At 37.2% G+C, this 18331-nt stretch overlaps 1 protein-coding gene across 2 annotated transcripts in view; it reads right to left on the bottom strand.

Moving 5' to 3' along the window:
- Positions 1–16661, bottom strand: part of LOC145994924 (dnaJ homolog subfamily B member 14) — a 47328-nt gene extending 30667 nt beyond the window's left edge. The window contains exons 1-3 of one of the 2 annotated variants that reach the window (XM_083131416.1): positions 16458–16661; positions 1925–2023; positions 86–161 (exon numbers count right to left, since the gene is read on the bottom strand). In XM_083131416.1, the coding sequence (XP_082987542.1) occupies positions 86–161; positions 1925–2023; positions 16458–16593 (311 nt within the window). In that variant the 5' untranslated portion in view covers positions 16594–16661. Of the gene's footprint in view, positions 1–85; positions 162–1924; positions 2024–16320; positions 16430–16457 lie in introns of those variants that run through there. The other variant, XM_083131417.1, reaches the window with a different exon arrangement.
- Positions 16662–18331: the final 1670 nt, after the last annotated feature.

Raw genomic sequence — 18331 nt, 5'->3', positions numbered from 1 at the left:
TTTTGTGCTGCCTTGACATATCTGGCGACGAGTTGAATTCAACATAAATGCAAAGATGTTAGTCACAAATGTCAAAATACTTTACCTTCTCACTTCTTCTAACTGCTCTCGTGTGTAATCAACACTGTTGTCTGATTTATTATTCTCTTCTTGCTTTGGTGCTGAAAAGAGGAAAAAATGTTTCTGTAGCATCAAAAGTAACAAACTTAAGAAAGAGTTATTTAAAAACTGGTTGCAAATCATACGCTACACAAATTGTAATTATTAAGATAATCAGCCCCTTAGTAATATTGTTCTCATAGATGATGTTCCCACTACGCCATTGGAGAGGCCCCTCCCCCTCATTATTTATGAAGTACACTAAGTACGTAGCAAACGCTGGTTTTCTTTTCAGGCCTAGCTATGTGTACTGTGATGACCAGTCAGGGTGTCTACAATTTTGTAAAAACGAAATTCGCCGAATTTTCCAGATTTTCCATACCAAGAACAAAAATTTTCCAGACCAAACAATTAGGGTTGGTTGGTTATTTGGTGTTTTAAGTCCACTTTATGCACAGTAAGGCTAATCGGGACCAGACCTACAGTTTAAAGTGGGATCCAAATCACTATGTGCCTCCACTGTGTATCAAACCCGGAATCCCTTGATTACAAGGGAACAATGCTATGCCTAAAAAAAAAAAAAAAATCAGCTAAATGCACATTTAGAATCCCACTAAATCAAGTACTGAAATATTTACTTAACATGTAAAGGCAACAAGGAGAAGGAAAACTCAATAGTGTTGGATAGGGGAGGAAAGTAAGCATCAGGGGTAAGTTTTTATGTGATACTTGTATTGACTAATGATTAACAAAGAATTACTTTTGTAAAAAAAAATCAAATTCTTGCATAAATAATACATAATTGTAGTTAATTTAATAACACACATATTGTTCTCAATATCTATCAAACGGACACTAATGAAGCAAGAATAAACGGTCAATTCCCACAGCCACCTATTGTAGTAATTTCTACATGAACATAGTCAAAATTTTACTGTAAGAACTGGTAATGGTCAGTTGCTTGTCCTTTCTACCTTTCTATGTTCAAGAACCTACTTTTAGTGCACTACTACAAAAATGTTGACTTTTTCCAGACAGTAAATTTCCCTGACTTTTCAAGAAAAAATAAATTCCCTGACTTTTCCAGGATATCCTGACTGGACACCCTGCCAGTGATGGAAACATTTCAAAAGATCACAAACTGTTTCTCCTGCTACACAGGCAACTGACAGCTACAGCTAAAGCACCCACAAAATAAGGTGATAACAAATCCTAATACTTTGGATCTGATGATTCACTTGAACAGTTTGTGAAATGTAACCCGTTATAAATGCACTGCGCAAAACAATTTGGCGATCAAGAGAGGAACAGAAAAATGATATGCATATCATATAACCGATGTATATGCAAGTGTAAGAACATTCGCAGAGCGATACAGTAAAGTATGTGTTAGTGCAGGTAAGCGAAAGGCCCTAGTCACTTGGCACAATATTCTCAAGATGTGTGTAGTAACAGAACATATCAGAAACTGACAGATGCAATATCATGTCCTTTTCGTTCATGTCAGTAAAGATACAACCACCTCCGGATATTTTGCTTGATCCCCTAATTGGTTTGTGCAGTGTATATAGTGCATGATAATGTATTATCCAGAACAATGTGTAAGGCAGTTTCTAACAGCAAATAATTTTTAATTCATGACATGTGAAACAACTCTAGACAGTGATACTCAAAAATTATTTTTTTTAAATATCTTTCTCTATGTTTAAAAACAAATACACAAATACACTAAAAGTTAACTAGCCTACTTGGATCATAAAAACTATTTCAACACTGGAACAAACGATAGTAGACTTTCTCTACGCAAATATTAAAATCACTCTACCTGTTCGTCTTTGCCTCGGCATGTCATTTGCACCTGGCTGTTTACCTTGGGAACCCATATTAGTAGTGCCATTAAGTTTGCTAAGCTGGTCCAAGAGATCTGCAAGGAATAACAAAACATTACAATCAAAAATGTAATTAATATTTTTTAACCAAGTTCAACATAAGCAGTTGAAAGTAAGTCTGAGAATCAGTATTCGCTCATACTTAACTTAGGTTTCGGAATCTCACAAGTTCGGAGAAATCAGAACACACTTATATTAATATGGAAAGTGGACCAGTTGTACAACAATTAGAGCTGAGCCGATACCATGACCGATACCGATACTTGTATAATTCCAGTATATAATAACAAAGGCTAGTTAACGAGTCATACTAACTCGTCACAACACTAGACACGTATTTAGAAATATATAATTTCGGGAGCCAGTCCGAGTCAAGTGTCTCAGAAATATAAAAATAAAAGTGTTTCTATTTAATACGTTAATATAATTATTGGCAGATTCGTAATAATATGTAAATTAATTAATTAGTACTTAATTTCTCCGATGCGTATGGAGTATTGTTGTATGTAACCACAGACTAAGAAATTGAGGAAAGACAATGTTAATACCTATTTTGTTCTTTCTATCTTGACTAAAAAATATTGTTGTTACATAAATAGTAAAAAGATGCTACAAAATCAGAGATAAAAGGCAAATATTCATCATCTAGCTTACGTGTAGTTACGACCGCTAAAATTTGTGTAAAAACAACTTTCCTGTGAAGAAAATTAATGTCAAAGAAGTAAAAAATTGAATATTTATTGAATAACAAAAATAATGATGGTATGTCCATTTGATGAAAGGTAAAGTTATTGTTAAATATTTTATGTACATTATTGCAAGTAGTGGTGTACATAAATCTTTAGAGCGGCCTCCCCGATGGTATAGTGGTAACGCCGTCGCCTTGTAATCAATAGGTCGCGGGTTTGATACTCAGTGGAGGCACATAGTGGTTCGGGTCCCACTTTAAAATGTAGGTCCAGTCCCGATTAGCTTATCTTCCTTAGTACTGCCATTCAAAGCCATATGTTCCCAATCTAATCTTGGTGGAAATTATTGATTGATTTGCAATATTTTACTTTGCTTTTTGTGCCACTTTTGGCTAATTTGCGAAGATGGGGAAGATGAGACTGTCCTATTCTCAAATGTCATGTTCAAAGTTAATATTATTTATGTTATTGATGTTGTTTTTAACTTATGCATATTTGTTTTATATATATTTTTATAATCATCTTATCACGCTGTATAAAATACAAGAAATGAAATTGATGTAACCATAGCAACGAGAAATAATAAGTACTAAAAATGGTGATGGAAGTTGTGAGATTTTCTGCGCCTGTATTGTATTTATTTTTAAATATAACGGTTATCGTTAATTATGCAATTTTATTTGCATTGATAATCGTTCTGCAAGTTTAAGCGCAGCGACGGTTATCAAGAGTGGCGACCCAGAAGCCAGGATTGTTCAAATAGTGTGCAATCTTCTGATAGTGGTAAGAATGTCTGTTGTAATGGAACAGAATTTTTGTCATATGCTGAATTAAGACTTATGTCACAATCTTCAGTGTGCTTGTATAACGTAACTTCTTAAGTGAATCGTCATATGTGTAAAGATCACAATGGCTGATAAGTTAAAACAAAGTAAATCTAAATCGTCGCGTAATGAAACAAACATTCAGGCTAATACAATGACTACTTACTTTGATGCTGGTAATCCCGTAGTCGCTTCCAGTAATGCGAATACTACAGAACATGATGTTTGTTCTACAAAACCCGACAAATTATCTTCTTGTAATGATCCTGACAATGATTTGAGGTATGTTCAGTGTACACAGTGCTCGTCATGGCATCACATATCTTGTCTCAAACTTACAGTCACTCACTGGACAATTTATTCGACTACACTAGAAAATTATTATTGTAAAGGTTGCAAACCAGATTATGATCCTTTTAGTTTGCCAGCTTATCTAGAAACTCTTAACCCGAATTTTGGTGATTTGTTAAGTACTGTTAAGAGTATTCAATTGCTAATGGTCGCTTCTAATGAAGACCTCAAGACGAAACTAGAACAGTCTAATGCTGAAATGAAATCGCAGTTAGAACAGTCTATGAAATCGCAGTTAGAACAGTCTAATGGTGATCGATTTTAGGAAACTTAATCAACATCTTATCTCTCCACAAGTGAGAGTAGAAGCAATCAACGAACTGTTACAGAGGTTCCTAGGATGTGTTTATTTTTCTTCAATTGATTTATCATATGGTTATTTTCAAATACCGTTGACTGAAGATTCATATCCTTACACAACTTTTTCTTATAGAGGCAGACAATATCTTTTCCGCTATCTTCCGTTTGGGATTCGTTCAGCAGTCTCAGTTTTCCAGGACAGGATGAATAAAATATTCTCCACCGATTGCAGAAATTTTGTTGTTTGTTATTTGGATGATATTCTAATTTTCAGGAAAGATTGGTCTCAACATATGCAACATTTAGAACTAGTTTTACAAAAGATAAAGGGTGTCAATATGTCTATTAAATTTTCCAAATGTAAGTTTGCTTACAAAGAAATCTGCTTCCTTGGACACATAGTGTCCGGTGATAAAATTATGGTTGATCCTGCAAAGAATTCAACAATTATTAATTTTCCAATTCCAACAAACAAACGCTCCTTGAGAAGGTTCTTAGGATTAGCTAATTGGAGGCGAAAGTTTATTGAAGGATTTGCTGAAATGGCACAGCCTTTGTATGATCTGTTGAAAAAGGAATCAAAATGGCAATGGAATGATGTTCATGCTTCAGTTTTTGAAAACCTCCGCAAGTCACTGATATCTCCAAAGGCATTGTATAAACCAGATTTCACGAAGCCTTTCAATGTCAACACAGACGGTTTGAAGAAAGGAATAGGAGCTGTTCTATGGCAAGACTCAACTGAAAATTCTGAAGAAGGACCACGTATAATTCAATACGTTAGCAGATCTCTTAAAGGCAATGAGTTATCATACAATACTTACGAGATTGAATGCTTAGCGATATTATTTGCTTTTGAAAAATTCTACATTTACATAGCTGGAACTAAGGTGAAATTGTTTACCGATCACCAATCTTTATCTTGGCTAGAATCTACTAAAACTTTGAATCCACTATTAAATCGTTGGAGTTTGAAATTACAAATATTATAATGTATATCATGTGCCGGGAAAATCTAATGAAGCTGCAGATGCTTTAAGCAGATATCCTGATTTAAGTACAGGTTTTCCAACTCTATCGGAACTATATGTAAATAACATAAGTCTTGATTTTCTTGACGAAGATAGTGTAACATTTTGGCAAGAAAGTCAAAATTCGGATTCTTATTGCAGTGCCATTGTACAAAAGTTACAAAATGGGAATTTGTCACAGAATATAAAAAGGCAATATTCGATTCAAGATAATATATTATTCCTGAAACATTTGAAAGAAGACAAGTGGAAACTTGTAGTACCTATTATTGTTGTACCCAAAATTCTTCATAAATTACATGACTAACAAGGTCATTTTGGATACTATAAACTATTTAATAAGTGCAGAAGTTTATATTATTGGCCTAAAATGAAAGTTAGTATCAAGCAGTATTTGAACGACTGTCTAACATGCGCTAAAACTAAACAAGCTCACACAAAAATTAGTAAGGATGAATTGCATGTATATTCTACTACTCCACATGATATGTTATCAATAGATCTTGTTGGACCGTTACCCAAATCACAAGGATATAGTTACATATTAACAATAGTTGACACGATGTCCAAATTTTTAATGGCTTATCCGTTAAGGAAGGCAACGTCACGTGAAATAATTAACAAATTCAAGCTCCAGTATTTTTTTCCACTATCCAGCATGTAAGGTAATATTATCAGATAACGGTTCCCAATTTAAATCACAGGAATGGAAGTTATATATGGATGACTGTAACATAAAACATATCACCACGTCAGTTTATTCGCCTTTCGCAAATCCTGTGGAAAGGTACAACAAAGAGTTAATACGATTGTTACGATTATATACTTCGCAAAATCATCAGGACTGGGTAAAATATTTGACTCATGTAACAGGACTTCTAAATAATTCAGTTTCAGAAATAACAGGTTTCACACCTAGTGAACTTTTCCTTCATCACGAATTAAAAGATTCAATTCTCAATCAAATTAACTGGCCAGATACTTTAAAGTTTGTGCCCTGGAAACACAAGTGTTTTATCGCCAAACACGTATTAAGGAAAGATATTAGTCCAAACCTATTGAGTGTGATGCAAATAAATTGAAGATAGTCGCAGGTGATATTGTTTTAGTGAAAAATCATGAACATAGTAGTGCAATTAACAAGAAAATTCATAAGTTTATGGAATTATGGCTTGGACCTTATATAGTTGATGCTGTGAAAAACAATTATACAATTTTGATGTCTATGGACGGAAAGAAGATAACAACAAGGCAGAACTTGTCAAATATCAAGAAATTTCATTGTTCTGATGAGAAAAAAGAAGAATTGCTTAAACTAATGTAATTGTCATGAAGTGATGCATAAGTAGCTGTAAATTCGAACACTAAGATGACATTTTCAGAACTTTAGTGAAAAGAGTATTGTAAATTTGTGAATTGGTTCATTATGTCAAGTGAACTTTCTCATTATCCTGACGAGTGTATATTAAAAGCAGGACTCAAATTTTATATATTATGTAAAAAAAAATATGTTATGTTCATTTTTTTTTCCAGGAGAAGGGGAGAGATTGAGACTGTCCTATTCTCAAATGTCATGTTCAAAGTTAATATTATTTATGTTATTGATGTACTTTTTAACTTTTGCATATTTGTTTTATATATATTGTTATAATCATCTTATCACGCTGTATAAAATACAAGAAATTAAATTGATGTAACCATAGCAACGAGAAATAATAAGTACTAAAAATAGTGATGGAAGTTGTGAGATTTTCTACACCTGTATTGTATTTATTTTAAATATAACGGTTATCGTCAATTACGCAATTTTATTTGCATTGATAATCGTTCTGCAAGTTTAAGCGCAGCGACGGTTATCAAAGAGTGATGATGTGATGAAATTGATGAATGGACACTCGCAAACATCCATGCTCAGATCGGGATTCGAACCCTGGCATTGGAGCACGATGTGCTAACCACTATGCCAAAGGAGACTGGCTTTCGGAAGAAATACATAACACTCAATGGCCGATACCGGCAGTCACACGAAAGACAGAAGAGGGTAAACAATGATCTTCAAGCAAGAATTGGCAATGAATGGTTTATTTCCCACAGCGTAAACTAAGCAGTTACATGCCTTGATAGTCACATTTGGGTTCTGTTTAAACTTAGCCATGTATTTGATCTAGCTATCTGCTTCCCAGGAGGGTGGGGTTTTATCCAGTGTTTCTAGGAAAATCTATGGAACTTCCTGTGCTGGTTTCCCAATCTGTCACAAGGAAGGGTGAATGAACTTTTAAAAAGGACAAATGTTGGGACGAGCTGTTGCCTTTGCCTGCTTTTTCTAGCCACTGAAAGTCTTTGGTATCGGTAAAATCAACCGATACTCACCGATGCGGTATAGGCTCAGTCCTAACAACAATTGTAAAACATTTCATAGTAATTAAAAAAAATTAACTGATCAGAGCCTACAGTGATGTAGACATTCAAAATATTGTTGGTTTGCTTCGCATAGTTGCAGGTCAACAGTTTTTTCTTGTATGCAAAATGAAATAATTTTTGTTGCATAATGATATGTTTTATCATTTGCTTGTGTTCTCTACTTATATATTTTTGTTAGGCCTATAAGCCATTCAATCATATAGAAACTTCTTTGAGTTCCTTAAAGGCAGCAAACCAGTTATATTTAGCCCTATCCACAAGATAATTTACCTTTAGGGATGCTGACTAACCATATATCCCAAAACATTTATTTAAGTATATAATCAAAAGCTTTCAGCATTTTAAGGTATATGTTAAGATGCAGAAACCACAAATAACTAATAGTTAGCCCTGAAGTGTGACTAGTATTCGTCCAATTCTTCATATCCTGGAGCAGTTTTAAACAGTATTAAACCCAACAAACACAAACAATTACTATCACCATCAAACCATTGCCTTGTAATCAAGGGGTCCAGGGTTCGATACCCGGTGGAAGCACAAGTGGTTCGGATCCCACTTTAAACTGTAGGTCCAGTCCCGGTTAGCCTTACTGTGCATAAAGTGGACTTAAAACAGCAACTCAAACCAGCAACTCTTGTAGTTGCAAGGCGGAGCAGGCGGGTGCGTGAGCCTCTCGTTATTTTTGCGGCATAACCACGTGCGGGGTTGATTTTCTTAACTAGTTGTGTTGTGTTGTGTTATTTATTTGTTGTGTTATGGTGCTGTGTTGTTGCTTTGTTATAGTGTTGTGCTTTTAGTTTTTTTATTAGATTTTGGTTTTGTTATTAGCATATGGAGACCGTGGGTTGCAAACCAGGTTCCTTTAGCAAACGTTGTTGCGCAGGAAAATATAACTGACGAAAGTGACCCCCAGCCAAGTACTAGCAGCGGCAGTTCCAGAGTGCTGAGGAAAAGATAGAAAATTCTGAACAAGCAAGCTCAAGAATTTGTATGCAGTGTGCACGAATATGTCTCCTGGAATAATTCAGGAAGAGGACCAATATCGGAGACAGCAAATATTTTTAAATTAGACAGGAAAACAGTGCGAAAGATCACAGAAAGAGGCCCAGTTACACCAAAGAAGCCTGGTAATAAAAAGAAAAAAATTCATAAAGTGGACGAGTTTGTTTGCGATTTTGTTAGGAAAGAGATTTACAATTTTTTTTCTAAAAGACGCGCACCAAGTGTCTGTGAATTATTAACACAACTGAAACTAATATCAGACCCCTTACAAACAAACGACGCTTCGAAAGCTTCTCAAGAAACTTGGTTTTTCTTTTCGTCAGCTGAAGAAAAGAAATGCAATAATAGAGTCGACAAGAATTGTTGCTTGGCGATATAGTTACCTTCACAAACTCAACAAGTTGAGATCAGAAGGCTGCCAGATTATTTATTTAGATGAAACTTGGTTAGACACTCACGACTTCGTCAAAAAAGCGTGAGACGATGGTACTTGCAACTATATTTTGAAGACGCCGTAAGCACTAGGAAAACTTACCATGGTGTTCGATGCTGTGAGCAGTGAGTGGTGGGTCCCAAATTGTTTGTATCTTTCAGCCAAGAACATTGGAGATTGTAAAGCTGACAGTCACGACGAAATGACCGGACAAGTGTTTGAAAATTCGTTTACCAATAATCTGCTGCCAAATTTGCCAAGTGATAAGAAGTATGCCATAATTTGCGATAATGCAAGCTATCACTCGAGGCTGCTAGTGAAAATCCCAACTATGAAGACAAAACTGCAGGATATTATTTCCTTCATGGAGGGGCATGACATTCCAGTACCGAAACCTGTTCCTATAAAAAAAATCCCTTTTATTACAAATAATTAAATCGGCAAACGTTACTAAAAAGTACGTAGTGGATGAGCTTGCAGTCTCACGTGGACATGAAGTGTTGCGACTCCCTCCCTACCATTGCATGTTTAATCCCATAGAACTGGTATGGGCCAAGTTAAATTCATATGTGAGGAAAGACAATGTATCTCCTACTCTAAGTGCCAGTGTATGCCAGCTGTTGCGTGATGGAACAGAGACAATTGATGCTTAGCTTTGGTTGTCCTGTATTCAACACACCATCAAAATTGAGAGAAACTATATTAACCACGACATGGATAGTAACCAGGAGAGATTCGTGATTCACGTGGGAGACAGCGATGACGATGAGTGAAGGTAAGTTAACTATATATGTATATTCTGAATAATATATTTTTCGAGTAGAAAAGTTAGGGGTATTCAGTGTAAACATGAGGGTTTATAATATGCCTCTTTCCTATCTTTATTAATATTGTCCTTTTTAATCTTTATCTGTATTTCTTATCTCTTTACATATTCTTTAATTTGTTTGTTTCTCTTTCTTTTTCTTTACCCTTTCCTTCAATTTGGCAACATCGCTTTCCTACTCCAGTTTCTTCAAGAGAAAACCACCCGCTTGGGTGTTTCTTTTAACAAAGAGCACCGCTCCCTTTGTTAACCGCTGGGGATATAATGAACGCGCGGACTTTACGTGTTTGCAAGTGTCCCTTCATCAATTTCATCATATCATCATCCATCCTCATCTTTGCGATTAGCCAAAGGTAGCAGAAAAGCGAAGTAAAATAAAACAACATTTAATCAATCAATAAGGGCCATACTGAATCGTCTCACAACTGTTCTTCGTGGCGCACGAGTACAATTATCTTACACCGCCCTTATGAAAACGCTGAACTGAAAGTGACTCAGACTCACAATGTTCGTAAACGCCCACGACAATGAAGGGCCATTGTTCATATTCAGCCGAATTTGACACCCATAGCTTTACCAAGACACAACTCAGCGGGGTTAACAAGGTGGCAAATAAAAAAAACAACAGACGGAACACTGAAGGAAAACGAAGGGTCATTGTGTGTGTGCAGAGACGCGCTGTTTCCCTTGTTTCTTCGAGAAACGAAATGTCTGGCTGTAGGCGACGGATATGCATGGGACTTGGACAGTCAGGTTCATAATGTCGTGTCCCATGCAATGATGAACCTTAAAGTGGCGAGTTTTATAAAGAACTTCTTGTGCGCAAACCTAACTGTACAACGTTGCACTCCTGCTATTGGCTGGTCGCCAAGGACACGCTCTCCATAACTCCGCCCGATATCGCTTCTAAAACCGTGCGTCGTATAGTAGGAATGATTGTGGAAGTAAATTGAAAGCTTCCTGAAAGTAATTAGCACAGTTTGCTGTTCGAAAAAGTCTAATTTACAGGCAAAAAGAAGATGAAATAGGTACCTTGCCCAAAACATCAGCATTTTGCACCAATGACTCATTCAACAGACTACTACCGTTATTTACTTGTTGCTGGGGTCTCACTTATCGCTCATAAGTCAAACACCTTTTCAGTCAAGCGCCATATTTCATCTTCTGACATCAGGTTAAATGCATTCGTTTTTAGGCTACATGTAGGGTATTTATGATAAGAGATTTAAACCTGACAATCTAAACCTAATCACAAACGCATTCCGTGCTTCTGAAGATGAAACATGGCACTTGACCGAAAAGGTATTTGACTTACGTGTGATGAGTCACGCCTGTAATGAAGACGACAGTAAATGAATGGCTGGTGGCAAGTAAAGAATTATATAGGAGTATATGGAAGTGAAAAAACAATCTCAAGGAAACACCCAGTAAGTAATCACTTAAACTCCACAGTTATGAATCGAAATCGAACCATGTAAAAAAATGTGTGTGTAGCATAATGAAATCACAATTAAACAAACGGAACTTGGGCCATATATTGTTACACGGACACACACAAAGCCAAGTCATTTGAAAAATCCTAACAGTACAACACCTAAAACTCCTAACCTAACAGAGAAATGAAAATTCTAACAGTACTACACCTAACACTCCTAATGGTTGACATATTTGGTCTAGGAATTAATTTGTGAGCCTGGACAAGAGATGGCGTAACGAGCATATCGTTCCACAGTTCCGTGTAGCCACACATGCATTGAAAATTCCTGACAGCACGCATCGTTCATAGTATAGGGCAGTTGATTGACGCGTCAACAACAGCATTTTGTAGTCAACTGAACATGGCGCAGTTTGTGCCAGATAAAGTTTTTGCGGGGTGTTCTGCTTCATTACTTTAACATGCAGAAAAGTGCTACCGAAAGTCAACGTATTTTGGTGGAAGTGTATGGTGACCATGCGCTAGCTGAGCGAACGTGTCAGAAGTGGTTTGCACAGTTTAGAAGTGGTGATTTCGGCCTGGAAGACCAAGAGCAACCTGGACAACCAAAAAAATTTGAAGACGAAGAATTGAGAGCATTGCTCGATCAGGATTCGTGTCAAACGAAGGAAGGACTTGCAGAAGCATTAAGCGTTGATCAAACAACAGTTTACAAACGCCTCAAAGCCATGGGAATGATTCAAAAGATGTCACATTGGGTTCCACATGAATTGAAAGACAGACGTTGAAAGACAGACGTTGAAAGACGAAAAACCATTTGCGAATTGCTGCTTCAAAGACAGAAAAGAAAGGGGTTTTTGCATCGCATTGTTACTGGCGATGAGAAGTGGATCCATTACGAGAACCCGAAACGAAAAAAAGGCTGGGTGAAGCCAGGTGAACCAGGTCCATCACAACCGAAACGAGATATTCACTGTGCAGAGGTTATGCTGTGCATATGGTGGGATATGAAAGGAGTGGTGTACTATGAGCTGCTGCAACCGGATGAAACTATTAATGGAGAACGTTATCGACGACAATTAATGCGTTTGAAACAAGCTCTGGCCAGGAAATGACCAGAATGGGAAAACAGACATGATAAACTTATTTTTCAACATGATAACGCTCGCCCACATGTCGCAAAACCGGTCAAAACCTATTTAGAAAATGTCGGATGGGAAGTTTTACCCCACCCACCGTATTCACCAGACGTTGCTCCTTCGGAGTACTACTTGTTCGATAGCATGAATAAAGATTTGATTGGACAGCGGTTCACTTCTTCAGAAGATATCGAAAAATGGGTCTCTGACTGGATCGCTTCAAAGGATGAGGACTTCTTTCGCCACGGAATCCGTAACTTGCCTGACAGATGGGCGAAAGTGGTGGCTCGCGATGGACAATATTTTTCTTAAGGTATTTATGTATTTTGTGTTTGAACTACAGCTTCAATGTGTGCATAACAACCGCATGAATTAATTCCTAGACCAAATATATTTCAAAGATATTCAATTATTTTGATGCAGTACAACACAGAATGTTAATTTACTAAATTCTTAAACTTACATGTAAAAGTACAATGAAGTGCAACTTTGAATCTGATTTTTTTCTTTATGTAGGATTCATGGTAAAACTTCGGTATGGTCCCAACACCTCTCACTAGTTTCTTTCGTCATTTTTAACATTCGTACTTACCTATAGTGCATTGCGAAAGATTCAAGGTGGTATTTTCTTTTTTTCACAAAAATATTTGAATTTGTGACATGAGTAATTATTGTGGTAAATGTCTGTTATATCGGAGACACATTAAAATCGGATATTTTGTGTTTCGGATGGTTCGTACTTACCAATTATGTATTGCGGGACATAGTTGAAGGTGTCATTATGCTTTTTACATGAAAATAACATCGATTTTTCACATTATGAGTAATTCTTTTGGTTCCTTTCCTCCGTTGCATAATATACAATATGGCGCACACAGCTGTGGATCATCGCGCATCGTGCTTGTGTTTTGTCGATTTGGAGTGGGTATGCAGTGTTTCAACCTTCTTAACCGAAAAATACCTACTTTCGTATTCATTATGTCATCACTAACCATTGACGGATAGCCTCAAAAATCATTCACGATAGCCCCACGAACCATTGACAGATAGCCCCAAAAACCATTCACAATAGCCCCACGGACCATTTCCGGCAAGGTTAGGTTAGGTAAGCAAAGTTAAAAAAAAAATTCATGTAAAAAAGGCACGTATGTAAACACTGGCGAGACTGTGTGACTTTCGATGCTCGTGCCATCTGCAGGTACATAATGGAAACAACGGCATAATGTTGTCGCTTTGCACAAAATGCAAGTTTATTTTATCAAAAGTGCTTATTTCTTGTTGTGCAGAATTCTATGGTGAGAAAATACCTCCCCGAACTTTGAAAATGCCACAGAAACTAATTTCCGTAAGTAGTTTCTTCTGTAAAAATGAAGAAATGTGTCTCCGATATAACAGACTTTTACCATTATTGTTGTTCCTTTTTTCGTTTTCATAAGACACAATATGGCAAGAAAGCTTGACTAGCCTGGTACACCTTCATTGGTTATGCAGTGTTTCCAACCTTGTTAACCGAAAAATCCCCACGAACCATTCACAGATAGCCCCACGTACCATGCACGGATAGCCCCACAAACCATGAATGGATAGCCTCACAATCCATGCACAGCAAGGTTAGGTTAAGTTCGGTTACGTTAGGCAAACCTAGTTAACATTGTCATCTTCTTGCAAAAAAAAAAAATTAAAAAATGGCATGGTTGGAAACACTGATAAGGAGTTACGTCATCAAACATTTGCAACATTTGGTTCACGTAGTGCAAGGAAATGAATGGAACTACAATTGTGCGTCAGAGATATATTTCTGTTGAAAAATACATGATTTCCCAGTGAAATAGATTCCACGATGAACGAAAATACCTCCACGAACTTCTAAATGCTACAGAAACTCATTTCCGTAAGTAGTTTCGGTAAAATTTTTGTATCCCCAAAACGTATTTCTTCAATTTTACAGGAGAAAGTACTTACCGAAATGGGTTTATTTATACTTTAGGAAGGTCTTGGAAGTTTGTTTTCACCTTGTTGAAAGTTTTTTGCCGGTAAATCATGTAATTTTCGACATTAATGTCACTCTGATGCATGAAAACTGTTCCCTTGATGTCCGTCTACTATGTGAACCAAATATTTGCAAGCGTTTCATGACGTAACAACCGGTCAGTGTTTCCAAATACGCGGTTTTGTAACTGTGTAACAGTTCTAGTACGTAAATAAACGTGAGTTACTGTTCATCATTTCTGATTACGAACTTGCGACAACATGACGTGCACAGGATCAGTGGCATGCTCAATGTGAGGTTGATGGGGGTTATAACCCCCCCCCCTTTCCTTTCGCCCAGTACCTCTAAGGCTATTGGTTTGTGGGGCTATCTGTCAATGGTTCGTGGGGCTATATATGAATGGTTCGTGGGGCTATCCGTGAATGTTTCGTGGGGCTATCTGTGAATGGTTCGTGGGGCTATCTGTGAATGGTTCGTGGGGCTATCTGTGAATGGTTCGTGGGGCTCTGTGAATGGTTCGTGGGGCTCTCTGTGAATGGTTCGTGGGGCTATCCATGAATGGTTCATGGGGCTATCCGTGAATGGTTCATGGGGCTATCTATGAATGGTTCGTAGGGTTTTCAAACCCGAAAAAAAATTCTAATTTTGAAAAACAAATTTAACTGTTTGCCTAACCTAACAGAACCTAACCTAACCTTGCCGTGCATGGTTCATGGGGCTATTTATGAATGGTTCGTGGGTCTATCTGTGCATGGTTAGTGGGGTTTTCGAACCTGGAAAAAAATACGGTAAGAGTCTAGTTTACGTCCTTTTCCTAAGGAATCGTTTTTATAAGGAATTCAACAAAGTAAATCCCAAGGCGAGGAAAAATTTCCTGGAGGAGAAAATCGAGAAAAACCGATGTTGTTCGGATATGCGTGATTGAACGTACTGTGGACATTTTTCAATGATGAACCACATACTTAGGGGTGAAATGAGTGCTAATGGAACCTAACCTAACAGGCCTAACCTAACCTCGTAGGCATACCTCGTTCCCGTGAATGGTTAGCGACAGAAAGTGTAAAAACAAAAACTTACTTACCCTACGGATGCCAGAGCGCCGGCTGTCTGATAGCACGGTTTTGTAAACGGGCAAGAAGGAGTGCGCAAGAAGGACGTAAACGGGCAAGAAGGACGTAAACTAGACTCTAGCCAAAAATACAAAATAAGTAACATGAAAGTAGGTATTTTTCTATGAAGAAGGTTGCAACACTGCATAACCACTGATCATGGACTACGCTAGTCAAGATTTCACCACCATATCGCGTGTAACGCAAGCAAAAGCAAACAAAATAAAAATACTCGATAATTCTAAAATTGAGATTATTTGCGTGCAAAAAACGAAACGCGAACTTCAAGAACCCTTAGGAATGCAGAATATGTAAGTATCAATGTGAAAAATACGAAAATAAGGGAATTAGAGACGTTTGGTGGTTACTGAAATTTTAATGTAGTTTCTTGTGTAAAAATTAAGAAATCCGTTGGGACCGTATCGAAGATTTACCGGATTCACTAGTCTATTTAATTGCAGGGTAAGAGAATTTGCAAAAAATGAAAATAATATTGCATCATTCTAGAATTTCGGGAATTGTATGTGTAGTGGTAGTTACTTGTATAAAGATTAAGGTATTTTCACTATACCATACTGTTACCAAGATTTAAATGTGACTTAATCCTGTGTGTCCACAACAATGGCAATAATTCATATGAACCAATGGTGGTCTAACTAATTTCGAATGCTGCAATTGTAATAATGTTAACTCATTCTGTGCAGACGACATACTACAACTTAACAACATAACTATATCAAAGTACAATTATCCATACAAAATTTTATAACATTAAAGCTTGCCTTTTCGTCAATGCAGTCGGTATTAACATCGATATTACCAATTAAAAGAGCGTTCTTTATAAATTCATTTACACATTTCTGAACCATAGACTGACTGGAAGAGACGGAAGTGGTACACTACGACAAGCACTACTTACCTTTTGCTCGTTGTGTTGGATATAATTTTTCTGCTTTGTGTAAAAATTTTTCAGCCTTATCCCTTCTCCCTTCCATAATAAATCGCTCCGCGTAATCTATACATCGCTCAGCTTCGTCCTTGTTGCTGTCCATCATGACCAGGAATATCACGACATTAGCAGACAAGTAATTCACACAATTTCCGTCTATTTTTCTCGTCAGGTGTTTCGTCACAGTTACCGGAAGTGACGTCCATGATCAATGTAAAGTGTTCGAAAACACTCTTGGTATGTACCATGATTTCAACTAGTGTAACCGTTACTGCAACCGAGATACAAATATTCAATTATCATGTATGTGACAAGTTGAATTTTGTTTCTTTGGCGTCTCGATAAGTAGGGACGTCAGCTGGGGGAAAGAGAGGGAGAGGGAAGACAGTCAAAAGAGGCCCGCACTCATCACATGCAATAAAGCTACACCTTTCACTCGCATACGGATTTTCATTTGCGCCCGCAGGGGACAAGGGGGGCCCCTTTCTGCCTAGAAAATGAATGCCAGCCTTAACCCTAGAACACTACCGTACGTAAAATTTACGTATGCTTCGTGCTCAATTTCCTCCCCTACGTCCCGCATCGCACCCACCTACCCCTCCACCTATGGTATTCCTCGGGCATTCTGTCAGGTGCATGGCAGTACTGTAGTAAGGAGGGCGGAAGCAGTGAACGTCTTTAGTTTGTGCGTTATGTGAGACTCTGTACGTCAATAATACGTAGCGATAGTAACAGAAGAAAAATCTTGCACGTAATTTTGACGTGCATGTAGTAATAACGCCATTTGTATTCACGTAAGATTTGCGTGAATTTTTTTATAATATATCATTTTTCTATAATGTGATCAACATCGCAGCGATCAATGGACACATTATTCACACTCACAACTTCTACAACAATCAGGGCAACTCAGAAAAGAGACCATTCTCACGAATTCAGTTCATGCTTCACCTCCATGAGAACTTGACCAAAATCTGGCAGGAGCAAAGGCTAATAAATCCGGGACTGTCACAGTAATTAAGAAAGTCAATTTTGAAGGTACGGGGGAAGGAAGAGACAAGTACAGTAGCAGCCACGTCACAAGGGAACCGAAAGTATTTCAATTTCTGCGACTACAAGAAAAGGAAGATGACAACTACGTACTGCTCCTGTGGGAAGCCAATTTGTGGAACACTACCGTACGTAAAATTTACGTATGCTTTGCGCTCAAATCCTTCCCCTACCTCCCACCTCGCACCCACTCACCCCTCTGCCTAGCAGTGCCTCAAGTTGTCTGTCAGACATAAGACAGCACTGTGGTAAGGAGGGTGCAAGCGCTGATCGTCTTGATTTCGTTTGTTATGTTGTGCACTGTACGTCAATTTTACGTAGCTGTGTAAAACGAGAAGTATCTTCCACGTAATTTTGACATTTGTAAATTCGATTTGGATACTTAGATTTTGAAAACAAAAGTTTAGAAGCATGCACTATTTTCATGTAAGACTTTTAAATTACATTTGTTCCTTATTTACAGCGTAATGAATATTATTATTGTTTGCTTTTCGTTGTTCGAACTTTTCGCCTTCATTCTTAATGTACGAACGGGCTTGTCAAGCGAGACCTTCTCTTAAAATATTATATGTTTAATAAATCCATGCTTATACATTTTAAAATGAAGAATAAAATTCCAATATAAGGAAAAATAAACAAAATAATGTTCACAATGAATAGAAATTTGTTTTCATGATGTAGAGGTTGTTTTAAAAATAGATGTCTTCATGTACGTAAAATTTACGTATCGGTAGTTATACTGTAATATTGGAACACGGTAGTGTTCTAGGGTTAAATTAGACATTTCACTCATA

Source organism: Lepisma saccharinum, chromosome 11 (genome assembly GCF_977018435.1).
Source record: "Lepisma saccharinum chromosome 11, izLepSacc3.1, whole genome shotgun sequence".
In the NCBI taxonomy this organism is placed as follows: Eukaryota; Metazoa; Arthropoda; class Insecta; order Zygentoma; family Lepismatidae; genus Lepisma; species Lepisma saccharinum.
The sequence above is the reverse complement of the archived record's forward strand: the minus strand, read 5'-3'. Positions and strand labels throughout refer to the sequence as shown.